General features: G+C 34.2%; 1 protein-coding gene across 10 annotated transcripts in view; it reads right to left on the bottom strand.

Moving 5' to 3' along the window:
• Nucleotides 1-19,103, bottom strand: part of LOC135212979 (protein bric-a-brac 2-like) — a 39,167-nt gene extending 20,064 nt beyond the window's left edge. The window contains exons 1-5 of one of the 10 annotated variants that reach the window (XM_064246743.1): nucleotides 18,971-19,103; nucleotides 6,945-7,140; nucleotides 6,345-6,485; nucleotides 4,391-4,495; nucleotides 3,737-3,881 (exon numbers count right to left, since the gene is read on the bottom strand). In XM_064246743.1, coding sequence (XP_064102813.1) covers nucleotides 3,737-3,881; nucleotides 4,391-4,495; nucleotides 6,345-6,485; nucleotides 6,945-7,109 — 556 coding nt within the window. In that variant the 5' untranslated portion in view covers nucleotides 7,110-7,140; nucleotides 18,971-19,103. The other 9 variants (XM_064246742.1, XM_064246752.1, XM_064246750.1 and 6 more) reach the window with 9 other exon arrangements.
• Between the last annotated feature and the right edge of the window lie 202 nt (nucleotides 19,104-19,305).

The raw sequence follows: 19,305 nt of genomic DNA, 5'->3' as shown, positions 1-19,305 counted from the left end.
TTCAGAGATGACTCAGGCAGCGCTTGGTTGGTCAGCTAGTACATACCTAATAAACACAAGTTTCAGTTTTCTTGGAGAGTGAAACATTTAGTATAAAAAAATCATTAAACCACAAAAGAGCAATAATCAAATGTCACTACTGCAGCAAAAGCATTTCCCCCCACTTTTTTTAATGTTTTTTCATTACAGGCAGCCTCTGGTTAACGGCTATCTGGTTTTACGGTGCTTGTTTAGCGACACTGTTAACTGGATTTTCAGCGCCGAACTCCAGTTAGTGGCACCAATCTTCAGTTAACGGTACCATTAAGAGGGTTATTAGAGCTGTTATTGTTGATTTTCGGTTAGTGGCACTGAAATATGACTTGAATATGTATTGTTGTGAATGAAAACTTAATTATATTTTTCTTTAGCAGATGGTGCTGAGGGCATCTTTATTGCATAAAATAAAAATCAACAGATTCCAGTCACTTTTATCACATGATTTCATCATAATACTACGAGTTCTATGAATTTATCTTTTATCGGAGTGAAAACCGTAAAACATGTTCTTTCATGCCCAATAGTTTTGATTAAAACGTGTTTCTGTCAAATTTTATTTACAGTCGAGTTTGATGTTACTATACCGAAGTTTACATGTTTCATCCATGTTGCTGACCCACAAAATAGTTGTTAGCAGATGAACATTGTTTTCTCAGATTCAACTGAAACTTGCAGCTTAAATTTAGTAGTATATTTCCTTGCTGATATTTTCTCCACAGCAAATATAGATATAGTAATGTAAAAATATATGAAGTCCTATTCTACTTAACGTCATTTGTAACACAACTACAGTAATTTTCTACTATCGTACGATGGTTGAAATGCAAGCAAAACCACTTGCTATCCGATTCGGTTGTTCACAGCAACACAGCTGTTTCTTGTTAGGTTGTTTACGGCTGTATGTGTTTCCACAAAAATTATAACATTACTAATGATACTTTTAGCATTCTCTTTTACTTTCTTTGACTTACATAACTAGAAGATGGGATAGATAAAGAAACGGAGGAAAAGAGGTTAGCCTATTATAATTTGGTCTCAAATAATGAACTTGCATGATACATGAGATACACGATAAAATAATTGGGGGTCACATGTTACACGAGTATATACAGTATTTGAACATTACCATGATTGTGATTATTTGACTGCTGAAGGCAAAAATTACTCAATAATCTGCTTAATATAATTATTTCTTCTTAAAAACAAGAATTTACAGGCAATCCCCAGTTATTGGCAATCCAGTCTTATAGCACTTGTCTAGCGCCATAAAATTGTCAATTTCATGGCGCCATAATGGGACGAGTTCCGGTTATCGGCACCATAAGGGTGCATATGGCACAGATAACCGGTTATCAGTGCCATATGCCCCATTATGGCACCATAAATCACTGAGTTTTAGTTAAGGGGGCCGGCCGGAACCCCTATATACAGTGGTATAGGGCGAAAAATGCAAAGTCATGAAAAAATTCATGGTGCTTCATATGGCAATTGAGAATACGTATACGAAATATTTCGTCAAAATTCCTCTTACTTTCGTAGTTACAAGGTAATTAGTAAACATAACTCAATAAGCCTAAAACATTCATCCATACAAGAAAATGCAATATTTCTTCTGTTATCGTAAATTTTGATAATTATTGGCAAAGAAATTGTGAGAAATGGCATCTGTACAGATTCCGTGGCTCGCAGAAGCGAGTATCTGGTTCAACCATGAATCAGTGCGACCATAGACTTCAAGTAGATTACACGTTCGAGTTTCACCTCGTGACTTTCGCTTGCTTTCACGTATGTTTATGAATGTTTCGGCAAGAAGTTCATCATGCCAATGAGGAAAAGACAAGCAAAACATCTCGCTAACATACAGACGAAGAAAAATCGCTCAAGCATTATTACAGAATATCATAATATACGCGTAGTTAGTGAAGAGAGAGGGGAGGGTTGCTTAGTAACGCCCCCTTCTTGCCTGACAGCACACGTCACACTATGCCCAAGGCTACGATCTTTGAGCAAAGAGATCTTCATTTATGATAAATAACATAGTTTTGGTTTTTTAATACCCAAAATGGACTATGAAATTCATAATAATCATGATTTATTAAATTGTCTTTGTAAAAAGAGAGTACATCTTCGAGTTTCACCTCTGACATTCTCCTGCATTTATGTTTGTTTATCTCTGTTTCGGCAAGAATGTCATCATGCCAAAGAGGAAAATACAGGAAAAACATCTCGCTAACATACAGAAGAAGAAAATTCGCTGTACTAAGCCGAGTTAGTGAAGGGGAGAGAGGGGGTTACGTAGGAAGGAGTGCCCCATCTTGCCTCAAGCAGTGCCCCAGGCTACGATATATGAGCAAAGGGATCATCATTTATGATTAAATTATGATAAATAAAATAGTTTTGGTTTATTAATACACAAAAAAACAAATATACATTCATAATAATCATTATTTATTAACATTGTCTCTATAGAAATACGAAGGAAAACTTTGAACGCCCGTATCTCAAAACTATACTTATTGACCTTCAAAGTCTATCTCCTCACTTAGTTTTAAAGCTATAACATTGGAATTTGGTATATAACTCAGAAAGACATTATAGAACAACCAAATAGAGCCCTTTTTTCCAATTTTTGTTTTGTCTTTTTTTTATAAATTTTTTTCTCGTGATTTATAGGGTTTATTTTATTACCATATTGAAAAATTCATATCTAGCAAAAAAATGACTTTTAGAAAAAAAACTCTCCATTCGATTGGAGGTGTACATCAGATCTATATATGGTAGTAATCCCAGGTCTTAATATTAAATATCAAGGGAGGAGATAGAATTTGAAAAGTGGTTATTTTCGGGATAAATCGCCCTGGCGTCACAAAACCGAAGGTCAGAGGCGAAAACATATGCGCGGTTTGGAGATGTCCCAAGTCACCTTATTAAGTGGTATGAATGTCAAAGTCCTGTCGTTAAAAAACGGCATTAGCCGGCCGGCCCCCTTAATGGTGGTTTTTGTTTATCAGCACACCCCCGCCGATAACCAGGGACTGCTTATACCAATAATTTTAACTTTAAATATAGTGGTACGAAAAATCCCACACGGTGTATTGTCGTGATCAAATGTACGCCTGCAGACTGATGACAACATAGTGACAATAAAGAACAACCCTCTCTAAGACTGACATGATGAAAAGTATTTAATAGTCTTATCATTAAAATTCACAGATTGAATTACAATTCAATTTGTGAATTTTAACTTTAAGAAAGACTATAAAATATACATTTCTTATGAAAAATGCAATAAAAATGCAGTTTACTTAGTTTTCAATAAACCCAAGGCATTAAAAGTAAGGGTTTCTTAGGATTTTTGAGGTGTTCTGCATTACGATTTTCGGTTTATGATGCGTCTCAAGAACAGAACCCATGTCATAAACTGGGGTCTACCTGTATAAGTATATTAATCATGATATTCCTCAATATTATGAAATTTAATACGTACATAGCCATGAATTCATGGTCTCTTTAAATTTGCATGTCAAAAGTGCTTGCCAATCAAGAACAAACAAGCCATAAAACCTCAGCAAACCAAACTACGTACGTATGTATAGTCTATATATGTACACGTCTGGAAAGAAGATAAATCCCTGCCTAATTTTCTAAATGTGCAAAGCACTACGGCTTTAACAACAAACTTCTGGATTATTCTCACCATGTTGACTTTCGGAACTGTCATGGGAGGAAGTAATCTTTCTACGTTTTGAAGAAGGTGGTGTACCAGGTTCTCCATCCTCTTCCCCTTCTAAACTAAGCGACTGCTCTCGGGAATCTGTTAAGGACGATCTTTGTCTTGCTACCTGAGGAGCAAAATGAAAATGAACAAGAACTGTATATTAACAAATACAAAGCAGGGCTCCAGACTTTAAAGTTTTGAAAAATGAGAAACTGAGTACAATTTCCTATTCTTTTTATTTTATGGTTCAACTTATTTAGGGACTCGTTTAAAGGCAATGAAAACAAATTTTGGAAAAAATTTTAACTGATAAATCAGTAAATCCAAATAATCGAGTGCTTTTACTATAATATAAAAAGAAATGAAAACCTCCAACATCCAAGAGAAACAGAAATAAAATACATAAATTAGTTCACATAGTGAAGCACTTTCTAAGAATGTCTATTTCCAATTAATTTGACAATTTAATGCAATGAAGGAAATCCTTTTAGCGACAAAACTTTCAACATACAGGTAAAATAAGCTCTCTGGTAATTAACCTGATAACTGCCATCAATAACCAAACCAATAAGAATTGAAAAGCAATGCTGCTCTTAACCTAACTGTAGTCTAATCTATGATGAATAAACTTACCTGTGGCCCAAGGCCAGATGACGGGAAGCGCGTACTTTGACAGGGAATCTCATCGTAGTTACGAGGATTCTCTGCTAGACCTTTAATTCTAAGTGATTCTGCAGTCTATGGATGAAACAGAAAACGATTATCAGATAAAAGATGACTTCTTTTTAACACAATCCATAGTTTATCCTTAATTGTTTTATATTTTCAAAGGTAACTATTTCATTATAATTTTACTAAAGCTAATAAACTGGCACCTCAACTTCAAGCAGTTCAGGGTCTCGCTTCCCGGTAAGTAGCGAAATCTTTTGAGCAACGAAGACTGTCCTCTCTACATCATTATGTATTGCAATCTCAATGAAAGTTTTGAGGAAGGCTTGTGAGCTGTTAAATACAGCAATGAATCCAATAACATGGATAGGAATAATAAAATATAAGTACCATATGAACAGCATATACTACATAATGACAAGTGGCTACTCTTTTGTACTCCACCCAGGTAGCTCTCCATGAAAAATCTATATACATTTCATTCTGATCCATGTGTGTGTGTGTGAAAAGCTTATCAAAAATACTTTACAGCAATTTTATTATATATTTGGTAGATCATATACAACTTAATGACATTCTTTCATAGTTCAAGAAGTCATAAGCTATTTAAGCTTAGGCTACATTTATCACCGATTGAAACATCGGGCAAATATGAAAAGTACCAAGTTTACCGACTGAAACAATTATAGTGATCAGATTTCATTAACAAATATAGACTATCATAACCATGAATAAATCAACCAAACATAATCCAAGAAAGGAGGAATAACTGGACAGAAAGATATTTGCTTTCACTTCTGAAGATGCAATGTACATGCAGGTAGTTGATAAAAGAACTAGGGGCATTTACATATAAATCTAATGATTTTCACTACAGTATTAATGACAACATAGTAAAGTACATACGTACTGTCATGAATTCTGCAGCGACAACTTAACTTACCATCTTCGTTCATCTCTCCATTACATGCAAATTGGAAATTAGTAAGCAATCATACGAATGCCTGTCTGTTTACTACAGCTTTCCTTCTTGCACTGTGCATAGTTAGTTTATTACATGGTAATTTCCCTTAATAAAATGTGGAGATCACTAAACATATTGCACTAGGTGCATATTTACCAAAGGTTTCAATTAATAGTAGTATATGATTGCATGATCAAGCACCTTGGAATATGCTTTGGATGGTGTAAGGATTTCCTAAATTTTTAGATGCCATATCAATTAAAAATATTTCAGTAATATCTCTAATAAAATCTGCACACACAGAATTGGATGAAATGTTGGTTGGCTTTTTAACGCAGTAATACAAAAATATAAGTACAAAACTGCAGCCGATCCCTCTTTAGTATCAGCGGACTTGCAAATACACAGTCATTTGTAGTAAATAATGCCCTTTTCCTACCATGCAAGTATATGGTTGCATTTTTTATTGCATTCAACAGCTTGTACACCTTTCCCAAAAACTGTCATTGTTAGCCAAACAGAAAATGAATAAGCATAAAAAAAGAGTTTAATTTATTTCATCAATGGGGCTCAGAATTGTTTTATCTTATCTTCTTCAAAGAATTGTAACCTTCACCAAGATACTACACATCTTGCAAAGTTAATCAGACAAGTATTGGTCATGCTTGTTTCAGTATCCAATATGGCTAGCTCACTTACTGCATTATTCCATTGAACAAGAAATCAACAGTTTAATTTTCTGGACTAAGACATATCTGACAAGAAATGAAATAGGGTAAGTTGAGGTGCTAGTGTATCAATAAGTATACTAAACATAAGCCAAGTGTTGAATATTTAATACAAAAGAAACAAAATAAAAACAACTGCCTGAAGGAGAGAGAGAGAGAGAGAGAGAGAGAGAGAGAGAGAGAGAGAGAGAGAGAGAGAGAGAGAGAGAGAGAGAGAGATTCCCACCTTGAGCACATCCTGAAGTCTGTCTTGGGCAACATTTACTTCGCCCCGATATATAAAATCAATGACTGTTTTGAGATCATCAATTCTAATATCTTTTAAGATGACTATTGGATGTTTACATGGGTTCGCCCCAAACAGATCCTGCAAAGAAAATGAACAAACTTTTAATATCAACATCTAAAATGCAACAGAATTTTTCAGTATTTTTCAAAAGACATTTATTTTATCCCTGTTTTACAGAGAATACATATGAAAAATGTAATGACCAGCCTAAAGGAATTCTAATATAAAAGCTTATTTTAGGACTTCTTAAGTATTGTATTGCTGCATAAATAAAGAAAACGGGCAACTCTCAACTAACGATCATTTCACCCCTTTCAAAACAAGTTTACAAGACCATTCATCTTAATCTTAGAAAAGCTTAATAGAAACATTAACAAAATGTTGGTTACTCATTTTTGAGACAAACATTGGTTCCTGAAATCATGTAACATCTTTCGTTATACTCTAATGATATATACTGATTCTTCTGCCTAGGGTTGACCCATCCCTTTATGCTTGCATGAATGAGAGGAAAACCATGAAAGAAAGCCTACTTACCTTAAAATAAACACTACATGCTGACAATACTAATTTATGGGCATGGATGTAGTGACCGTCGGTTGCTAACGTTACATCTACTAGAGCTTCTGAAGTGAGCAGTTCGGAAAAAACAGTCACCAAGTTAGGCCGGTGATTGTTCCAACGCAGGCAGTATTCTGACATCTTGTACTGTACTCTTATACTACATAACTATCTGAAACACATTTATTTTTATTAGTAATAAATCTGAATTGAAATTTACAGCACATTTGATCTAGTTTAATATTACCACTTACCCTACAAAAATAAAAACTTCAATTGCATGTTGGGTATTTTGTATAAGGCCCAGAACTTTCAAACCCACATTTTTATCAGACTTTTGTTATACTTTCATATTCTTCAAAACCAATTTTACCAAAAAAACATGTAGTAGTAAAGACAAGAAAAAATGTTATGTGCCAGCAAAAATGTGATGTAGCTAGCATGCACAATGACAGACAGTTTTATCTAAGCAAATGTTAATGCCATGAAAACCTCGTCAACCAAAATATAACTAACAATGGACGACGAAAGTATGAACTACAGGTTACTTCCACATCAATGATGCAATGACAAAACTAGATTTAAACATTTATTTTTGGAAAATATTATTTTCCAATTTGGGTAAGAATCATTCAAATCAACACAAAAATAAAAGCCAATACTCCGTCTTTACACATAACATAATAATTAATTTTGCTTGGAATTACAGGCCATCATAATTTCATTCATGAACACAACTTCATAGGGGTTCACTTGATGCTGTTACACAAATGACATAAAAAGTACATAAATCTATTACACAAAATCTTGTTACAAAAGAAAAAAGTGGCTAGTCCTACAAATAGTGTCATGAATATAAACAATTGCAGCAAGCGGATGGAGTCTCTGGCCAAGAGAAGCTTAATACAGCACATATTGCCAGTAAGACAATACGTACTAGCAAGAGCATCGAGGCAAATTATCAGTTTCTAGTTAAACTATTAGTTGCACATAAAAAAAACTACAGAATGAAAATGAATGTATAGAAATGAGTATCTATAGCATGGCATTATCAGTCCTTTATATTAAATCTATTACTGCTATCTTATCATCCAATAAATGGCATTTATTAGAAAGGTTACTCTACACCACAGGAATAACACTATTTGCTGATAAAAAGTACCTCTATCAATATAGTGATTCAACCCTATTTTCAGGGTCCCACAACTGCAATTTAACAACATTCTAAACCACTTTAGTATATGGATTTAATATCCAAAGGTGAAAGGGGGGAGGGGGGGGCAGTTCTCAGTGTCTAAAGACAGTTCAGTATTTGCACCATTCCCCCAACCAAATAAAAGCAATGTCAAAAGCAGCTCCACATACAGATCAAACTTTAAATCTGTATTACTTCCACAATGACTTATAGTGTTAACAAGACTTTTGTGTCTTTATTTTAATGAGTTTAAGCAATTGTATCTTTATTTTAATGAGTTTAATCTTTATTTTAATGAGTTTAAGTAAAAGACTCAAGAATTTACTGCCTTACACAACACACAAATTCTCCCTCACTCTCTTTACATGTAGAACAACAATTATTTTATTGCATCATATACCATAAAACCACTTAAATCTCATCATGTGTAGAAGCATGTAAAAACTTTTTCTCCATCAACGCTCCAGTTAAGTGTGCAAAGCAGCACTTCAGTGTATAAAAGTACGTACTTACAAATGTGTGACAATTTGGCAGAAAAAAAAAAGACATTTTAAAACTAATAAATAAAAATGAAAAAAATAGACTACACCACTGCACATGAGAAATATTTATTATCTTTGTAGAGACACTTCAAAATCAGATACAAACATTGCAAAAGCAATACTCTGTATAAGTATAGAATACAGATATTATAGTGCATTAAGTATCAAAATAGATTTTCCTAAAACTATTTACCTAACTGTTAGACAGAAAAAAAAGGAAAAGGTTGAGCTATAAACATCGGTAAACACACAATGACATTAATATAGCTGAAATGGAAGACTTGTGAAAAGAATGGGAACACTTGTAGGTAACTTTTAATAATGTTACAAGCAATTCTTCTATACATTCTATGGCATATAGTGGTAGGATCAAACATTCAAAAAGACTTTTGGCATACAACTAAGGAAGACTTATATAAGCTTAAAATATAGATGGTATCTCATACAAAGCTAAATTCCAACTTAATTGGTCTATCATTCCTGTCTGTACTTAATGAAAAATATAGAGACACTACGGATTAAAAATAAAAATTGGCAAAAAAGTGAAACTACATAACAATATAACAACCACTTAAAACCCCACTATCCATCAGCAAATCTTGGTCTAAAAAATATATCCAACACCAATAAGACATTTACATAGGATACTGCTATGATAAAGATTCTACGCTGCTTTCAGATTCTAAACCTAATACTGCATATTACCATAGGATAATCAAATTAAGAAATTTCTTAAAGGGTCGCAGAACTTTACAAAGAGAGGCTGAAAAAATTCCTAAGTCTGCATCCTTAGTAATCACTACAGAACCAATACTGTACACCTCTTAAAATCAAAAAGGAGGGTGAGGGAGTACTTGGAAGATTTAGAAGAGTATATATGTAGTACCACATTTTCATAATTTACCAGTCCTCAAAATTATGGAAAAAGGTAGGCTTTACGTATTAGTAAATTCATGGATAATTGGAGTTTGCTTGATTATTAACAAAATGAATCTCTTGCATTAACCTACAGCATCCTCTATTTAGCAAAGACTACATATTTACAATCCAATAGGTCCTCAAGGGAAAAACGATTTCTACCAAAGTGAAACACATTCTTTAATACCCTGAACTACAAAATAGCACATTTGAACAAGACAGCAGCTCAAAAATTTGAGTTCTGGCTCACTGGTATCTGTACTACAAGTATGTACGTAATGTTAGGTTCATTGGATTACAAATAGTACAACCTCTTAACACTAGGGCACAGCATAAAATACCAAGGACAAGGATAAATACTGCACTATTGGTGGGAAGAGGAGGAAAAAAAAAAAAAAGAAGCAAAGACTAAATAATTTACTCAGGCAGTCCCCAGTTATCGGTGGACTCAGTTAATGGTGCTCGTCTAGCGGCATAAATTTGGCAATTTATGGCACCATAACGGGCAGAGTTTTGGTTATCGGCGGCATAATAAGTGCTATGGCGCCATATCATACCTAACAGATGTGCCATTAACCAGTTATCAGCGCCATTAATCAAAACTTGATGGCATATACGCCATAAATCGCAGTTTCGGTTAATGGTGGTTTTCGCTTCTCAGCACCCAACCTACAATAAAACCACCTCCGATAACAAGGGAATACCTTTACATACTTCCCATAAAAAGGGAAGCATGAATGATATGTACTATACAAAGTTAAATGCTTTTGTTTTCTCCTTCTGCATCTGGTCTGCCTTCATGCAATGAATGGCTAGGCCTAAAATTTTCATACTTGCACCAGTCTTTGGGTAAATATCAGTAAGTACAAAAAAAGAAAAAAAAAAGTGATAAACTACAAAAGAGCTAAAACCACCACTCAAGCCATTCCAAACATACCATTTAGAGACCACTCGTTAAGTCCAAGTTACTAAGGTATAAAACTCGGTGACCTCACAAAAAATGTTAAAGTCACAACTATTAATATCTAATGACAAGACTCACAACTTAAATACACAAATAAAAGCAAATATAAAATACAAATGAATAGGACTGCTCTAAAAACAAAATTGTTGACATACATGAAATTTGTCCTATACATACATACTAGTACTCTAAATTTACTTGATTAATTGCTATAGTATTCTATTTGTACTTCCACTACTGTCTTTGAACACTCCTTCCTGATTTGGTTAATCCAAGATCATTTTCCTTTTCTTTATTGGTATTCCAGATAATAATAAGAATGCTTGTCTTGCTACAGTTTCTCTAAGAATAGAGAGCAACAAAACTATAATGATCCAAAGGCTTGCATGAATGCAAAATGCTGGAAATTTATATGATAGTTTTAATATTTCTATTTTTACTTAAAAAAAAAATTAATATTTCTACTTTTACTTAAAAAAAAAGAAAAAGAAAAATAGTCCAATACTAGTAAAATTAGAATGAAATTGAAGTAACATTCTCTATGACAAATCAATCAAAATTTTCTAAATTACTCTTCTATCTACAAATACAATAAAAAAAATTTTTTTTCCTCCAAAAGCTACCATACACTACAATTGAATAATTTTTGTAAGTTCTTTTTGCACAAGTAAAATTATTGTTACTATTTTATAATAATGTAGGAATATTAGAGGGTACAATACAATTACAATGCACTGAAAACAGATCTATAATATGGAATGTGGGAAAGTTTCAGGTTAGGATAAAATTAAAACGTACTGTAGATAGATTATGTAATGCACTGGATAATAGTAAACTGAAAAATACCTAAATGTTGGTAACACATCTGGAAAATTTCAAAGTATGGTACAATCAACCAACAATACGTATTAGCCAATTTGATACTTACAGGTGGCAAACACCATATTTTATCACTGCATACATAAATCTAATAGTACATCCTTTTCAAAATATTACGGAAAAACCCGCAAAGGTTATTCAAAATGAATCCTTAAACAAACCTGCTCATTTTGTCACTGAAAGCAAAATAATTTATCCACAATGCCTTTCATATTACTTTTATGGGATGACTTATAACTACATAGTAGTACAGTGATATCTCATTTGTTGAATGTTTCTTAAATTAAATTTTCCATTTTTGGAACAAATTTTTTTTAGAAAATTTTGTATTGTTTGTCGAACAAATGCTCGTACTTCGAACTGACTGATTATTTAGTTTATACTTGCATTTGACGGCCTACTGGGTCTTACAAGGTAAACTTTATCAATTTTTTTCATTTACAATATAGTTTAATGATAACAATATTCGACAAAATAAAGAAAAGTACGTATAAAGCATTTAATATAAAATATAGCTTTCAATATGTATAACATTTAGCATAAAAGATGTATAAAATTGTACGTAACCGCGGTGACGACACGCCCAGCTGACTTGAGACTGAACAAGGGAGCGTTGATATGTGGAGGAGAGGAGAAGAGAGAGTTAAAATATTACTGTATGTATGTAAAAGCAATAACAATTCACATAAAAAGGGGATTTCCCAATGAATTTAACCTAATGATAAAATATGAAAACAAATGCAATACAGGAAAAAAAAAAAAAAAAGAAAAGAAGTCTTAATTGAGCCAGTGTTCGGTGCGCTGAGTGATATGGTCTAGTTAAACAATATTAACAAAATAGTAAATGAAAGAACAAAGCTTTTCACAATAAAATTTAGCATAAATGATTTACAAAATCATTCATCATTGCGGTGATACACAGCTAACTTGAGGTAGAGGGAGGGAGCGTTAATATTTTTGAGGAATAAATGAATGAATGATTTTAAGTTATTATGCGTCATGGTATTGTTGAGTAGGGAAGAGACAGTAAAATCTTTACTATAAGATGTACGTGAAAGCATTACTAATTCACATAAAAAATAAAATTATTTCACAATAAATTTAACAATGATACATGAAAAAAATGCATACAGTAAATAGAAAAAAAAAGCTTGCTCGAGTCAGTGTCAGTGCGCTGAGAGAGAGAGAGAGAGAGAGAGAGAGAGAGAGAGAGAGAGAGAGAGAGAGAGAGAGAGAGAGAGAGGGGGGCACCCATTTCTTTCATTTACACTCGATTTTCCCAAATCACTTTTATTTTTGTTACAGTAAAATACCAATCTGGTGACAAATGCTTGTTACAATATTTTACTACTGTACAAGTAACTCTGCTCTGTGATAAATAAACTGGCGCTGCTTTCAGCTTCTGCATGCCTTCGATAGTTTGTTGAAACGGCTTCCTTGTGAAAAGTTATTTTTATCTCTCTTTCCTTTTCTTGCATTCTTGACTTATTAGTACTTATTTGTTTGCAAAATCCTCATGTTTGTTTTAAGTCTGCTGTTTGCCAACAGTAGGTTGATGTATTGTGGCATAATTAATCTCTTTCGTGCACTTAAGATCCAAGTGTAAAAACGCCGATTACTCTCTCTCTTTCTCTCTCTCAGTCACAATCGGACACACACTATCGATTCCTTCGATAGTCTTTGTACTTAATGTGTGAATAAAACCTATTTTATCAATCTTTGCAAACTGCAACCAATTCGATTTGCTCAAAGGGTTCCCGTCTCTCCTCCCTCCATCCCCCAGCCAGCCGGCGCCATTTTTACCAAACAGTTCGTAAATAGTACATTGAAAAAATAAAATTGAAAAATTTTACTTCATATAACATACTGTTTCATTACTTTACACTTAATTTAACTTTTGAACACATTAATAATAGAAAAAATGTGAAAAGGGGGACTTTTTGGGTTGGCTGGAACGAATTATCCTGATTCCCTTTATTTCGTATGGGGATATTTGTTTCATTTTGAACCCATCGTACTTCGAACAGCCTTCTGGAACGGATTAAGTTCAAGTACGAGGTACTACTGTATAGATGTAAATTATTATATCTTAAAAAACCCTAACTCCTCCATATATCACTTGTTGTTTGTACTACTGCAAAATGGGCTACATGAGACTTTCAATATGAAACCTCTTAGTTTCAGGTAAAGCAAGGATCCCTCAGGGAATTGGAGATATGGGGCAATTTAGTACTTCGGCAATGAAAAAAGACCCAAACGACCTGGATATCTGACAAGAAACCCCTGAAATTCACTTTTAAACACATATAAAAATTTTTGAAATTAAAGGAGATCCAGTACTACTAAAAATTTTCAATGACTTCATATCATACAGTACAAGATTTAAAGGAAACTACTTTTCAACAACTACAAGAACACTTGACTTTTAACGATTTACTTATAAGTACGTATCATGAGAAAATAAGATTTGCTACATGGAAGATATTTTGTCTCACTACCTGCAATGATGTATTTGAGATAGGGATATTGAATTAAATTCCACTTCACAAATGTCACGAATAAAGTCTACTATTTCCACAAGTCTTTAATCATAAAGAAATGAAAACCAATTAATAAATACTAGAATATACAGGTGGCTACCTGAACTGAAGCAAAAATTCTGAAAATAAGATTACAAAGCTAGACTTGATCAGTATCACTGAAGAACATAACACAGAATGCAAACCGCAATTAAATTTTTTTAGCAGCTAACAGTATTTCAAGAAAATTGGAAGTTTTTAAAAGTGGCAACAGAGACTTATTCTTGCAGCTAGTCTACACATACTAGTTTGCTTAATCACCACTAAAGTTGAGAAAATAAGAGCAGCCAGAAACCCAAAATGACAGTTAAAAATGACCAAACAACCAAAGCAATGGTTTATGTTATTAGACACTGTTCTATGTGAAAATAACTCATTATTTTACCTGGAAACTGTTTACAAAACACATATATACTATCTCCCACCAAATTTGTAATGTATCAACTAATATTTTCCTCACGAAATGGTATTCATGTTACACCTGGTGTGTTTAGATGTCCAGGTCTTGGAGCACAAGTTTGTGTAAAAAAAAAAAAAAATCTGAGACAAACTACGTACTGTTTACAGGCAATAAACTAAAGTACTCACATCCATGGATAAAATATACATATCTACCAAAGCTAGCAGCTTGCTTCTTAAGCTTATCAAAGAAGATTAAGGACACCATTGATAAAAGAAACAGTTTGTTAGAAGAAACATGTCAATGCAAACCAATTTGTTTCAAGTTTGAAAACATGAAAAAAAAAAAAAAAAAAAAGGCAAGCTGGAATAATTTTCTTTCTACTTTGGTCATCCAAAGCAGTTCTTCATGGGTGATCTACCCTATACAGGCAGTCCCAAGGTTATGACGGGTTCGGCTTACGACGTTCTGAGGTTAAGGCACTTTTCAATTATATTCATCAGAAATTATTTCCAGGGTTACGACGCATGTTCCAGGGTTACGACGCCTACAATGCTCATCTGGCAGAAGAAATATGACACAAAAAATGCAAAATAATAAATATTTGAAGGTTTTTTTGATGCAAAATGCAATTAGAATGCAGGTTACATAGTTTTGAATGCACCCAAAGCATTAAAAGTAAGATTTTCTAGGATTTTTTATGATGTTCCGGCTTACAACGATTTTTGGGTTACAACGCGTCTCAAGAACGGAACACCCGTCATAACCCGGGGACTGCCTGTACTATGAATAAGCTGTATCACATTTGAAGAGTTTGCCTCACACCAAAGCTGACAGGCTAAATTTTTTATCTTTTTCACTTCCTGACACGCTTACTTGACTCTATTTTTGAGCCTTAGAAAACTGTTATTCATTTGCAGACAAAAGCTAGTACAGCTAGAATCACTACTTTAAAAAAAGTCTCATAAAAAACAGATTTCAAGGCTACAGAGAAAATCACTGTAAAACTGCAAGGTAAAGAAGAAGCACTGTGGATCATTCCTTGAACATAAGACCACCTCCATTAATTCAACCACTGGAACAATTTTACAGCCTGAAGGCAGGAAGTCTACAATGCCTTATGCTCTTTATGGCAACCAATTTTAACATCTTAAGGGGAATGCAAAGTAAGACAACACAACATATGTCAACCAATCATGATATGACATGACAACAAACAAACAAAAGCACGCAAGCAAGCCAGGAGTAAGCTCTTTACTATATACAATAATAAAACCCTATCCAGAATGCAAACAAACTAACCGACATGAAACAGTACACAAAAAATCTGCCAATGGGTAAAGAAAAATGAATCAAAATAACTGAAAAGAAACAGATAGAATAACAAAAAGAAATGGACCCTCTATTGCTAATGTGTACAGTACAAGAGTGTAAATCACACTCTTAAAACTCAACTGCAATCACGTCTTTTTTTATCTGAGAACATAAGAGAAATGTCCTCCATTAATATTTACTTGGCAATGAGTACTATTAATTTCTAAACATTCTTAACCATTTACAAAACCATTCCTCATAAATATAATGACTGGAAACCATGTCTAGCCTCCATATCATATTACTCATGTAACTAGTGACATTCTAAAAATTTAATTGTCTACAACAACAACCTACTGCAATGTCTTCCTTCCACATCATCAAAATAGCAGGTCAAGTTCAATATCCTAAATATGACATAGCTGGAGCAACTCATTCTGTAGTATTTAATTATGACATTGGTGGGGCAATCAAATAATTAAATACCTGATGACTGATATGGAAACTGGAACATCATCCTATAGCAAGGGCCTACAGACACCTAATCTTGACAGAACAAAAACAGAAACAGATGAGCATCAAACAAGACGAACGTGCAACTGCTAAACTTGTCTTATCATGGATTGGGAGTTCTGGCAATTATTCAAATCACAGTACAGTATTAATTCACACAAAAGTAGTGCCTAAAGTAAATTTAAAAAGTACTTAGTAAATATACTAATAAATGAAATCTATACAATGGTTGCGTTTACCAACGTTACTTCTTGGAACATAGGGTAAAAAACCGCATGGTACAGGGGTGAACCATGTACGATCAATGTGTACAACCCCAAAAAAGTACATTATAACGCGTCCTGACATCGGAGATGGGCATCAGACGCGACTTCTTGTTGGTGAGAAACAGAGCTAAAGACCTCTACTCCGGTGTCAGGACGCGTTATAATGTACTTTTCTTGGGGTTGTACACATTGATCGTACATGGTTCACCCCTGTACCATGCGGTTTTTTACCCTATATGGCGCATAAACAACATTCCAAAATTTATACCTACATAGTTTTAACCTAAATATAATGTCATCACGAAAAATATGATTTTCACACAAACATTTTATATGAGACATTAGTATATCTTTAATCACTATAACAACTAGACTTCGAACACACAAACTAAAAAACATTAAATAATGTAAAGGTTTAACTATGAATTTTCATTTTTACTTTTGGTGAATCTCAATACTAATTCAATAAGCTTGAGTAGAACAGAAAGATGTCTTACAAAGCTCGGCTGAAGTCAAGGGAACTTTCTGCTCATCAAACCATAATCTATGAAAAACCACAACCTTCAATAGGATATGTTATTATATTTTCAGCACTACTATTACAATAAAATAGTCTACCTTATACGTACTCATCTCTTTTGCTGCAAACACTTCACTGCAAACCTCTTGATTGAAAACTAAAGTAAAACAATTTTCACAACAGAGTACAATACCCCTGTGGTTCTGACCTCTGGCATTTTAAGAACAAACAAATGGCCGAAATCTGTGACATGGGGGTTCACTTAATTTATACTGGGGAAAAAATTCTCTTCATCACCTCAATCAGACTACTATCTTATTTAAAATAACATAACTTCAATATTTAAAAAAAAATGGAGGCTAATTCATGAGTATTACTACATATCTGAATTGAACTGTAAACAATTAGCGCAGTAAAATACCAATTATAACTAAGCAAACCAATGTGGTAATGATGTTTATGAAAATAAATAAATAAATAAAAAGAGTAAACAGATACACACATTCAATATTGATTGAAAAGACTACAGGAAAATGTGTTACTTTATGAACTTTGGGACATTACTAGTAAAGTTAACAAGAACTTATCAGGTGAGAGTTAAAAGAATTTAAGGTAATTGCCATAATCCATTAGTATACTAGATGGGTTCAAATTGCCCATATATAACTACATCTACAGATTTCAACAAGGAAAATGGGGAATATATTTACATGTCTATTATTTCGAAAACATTATTTGACTTGTTTAACATGAAATGACAACTGAATAAGCTATTATATGGATGGATATTCGTCACTCATTCCTGGAGGAGTTCCTCTCCAGAATTAGCAGCAAAAGATATATGAACAGAGACGTGTCCGATTACTGTACTGTAACAGATTTGCCTACTTACCAAGAATCCCAAATGAAATTTTAGTAATGCCTACGTCTCGGGCAAAGTCCTAGGTATAAAAGACATGTTAGGAAAAACCTTCGCTGAAAGCTCCTTTCTGCACTACGGGATATGACTAATGGCCTATCATCATCAACATTACGAAAATGACCGGAGACAGAGAGGCGCGAGGTATAGTAGTAGTAGTAGTAATCTATCCTATGCAATGCCACAAAAATAATTCTAAATCGAATGTCGGAGAAGAAGAACCAATGCCTTACTAGGCATTCCATAAATCAATTGCTATCAACGGCTTGCTTGCTTAACTCCTGCAGTCAAGCATCATCATCATCAGGGAGGGGATCATCTGATCGCCGCCGCCGCCAAGTCGAAATAAATAATAAAGCACACTTTCACCATCATAGAAAATATAGTATAAAACGAAAGCACTGGAAAAGGGGGCGTGGGGGGTGTGAGGAGAAACACATAATCTCTTCACGAATCATCAACACTTATTGAAATTCCATGTAGAGCGAGTTTTACCCAAACGAGTCAAGGCCACACACAACTGCTGCCTGAGCCACCTCGCATGCAACTGCAGCAGCAACTAACAGCAGCAGCAGCAGCAGCGGCAAGCAATCTCCAGCAGCAGAGGTCACGATTCCAATGGCGGATATATAACAACAAACCTGTGTTACTAACACCTGCTGAAATGGAAGTATGAGTGAGTGAGTCTGTGTGGATGTGTGTAGTATGAGTGGCTGGAATGAGTCATTCACCGTCTAGGTTTATGCTCCATTGCCCATCGCCACCACCACCACCAACATCACCACTACACCAACAACCATCATCATCATCATCATCATCTCCTCCTCCTCCTCCTCCCTCCAACACTACCACCACCACTAACACCCAAATCTCACTCAGTCACTGAATTTAGCCTCAGTACGGCGCTTTTGGTTACTTTTCACAGTCGCTGTGTCGTGGCCGTAATGCAAAATGACGCAATGGGCGCCTAGAACACCTTCACAATGATCATACCTGGGTATAAATTGGAGTAATCCATAGAAATAAACGTCTTACAAACAAAACATCATCGGTCACAGGCAAGGCGTTCATACCAGTGTTGCCAGACTCCAGCATCCACAAGTAGCGCTCCCGGCGAAGTTTTCGGGGTTTCGGAAAACATCGCCGAACTTTACTTCTTCTTCCTACTTATTACACATGAATCCCCACTTCTTGCAAGCTTGTCACTTTTTAAGCTACACTTGAAGCAAAAAACAGTTGTTGTATATAAATGTTATAAGGATTATACCTTAGCAATCAATATTGCATTTGATTTTCTTATACATCAGAAGATCTTGCTCGTCAACTTC

Source organism: Macrobrachium nipponense, chromosome 42, assembly GCF_015104395.2.
Source record: "Macrobrachium nipponense isolate FS-2020 chromosome 42, ASM1510439v2, whole genome shotgun sequence".
In the NCBI taxonomy this organism is placed as follows: domain Eukaryota; kingdom Metazoa; phylum Arthropoda; class Malacostraca; order Decapoda; family Palaemonidae; genus Macrobrachium; species Macrobrachium nipponense.
The sequence above is the reverse complement of the archived record's forward strand: the minus strand, read 5'-3'. Positions and strand labels throughout refer to the sequence as shown.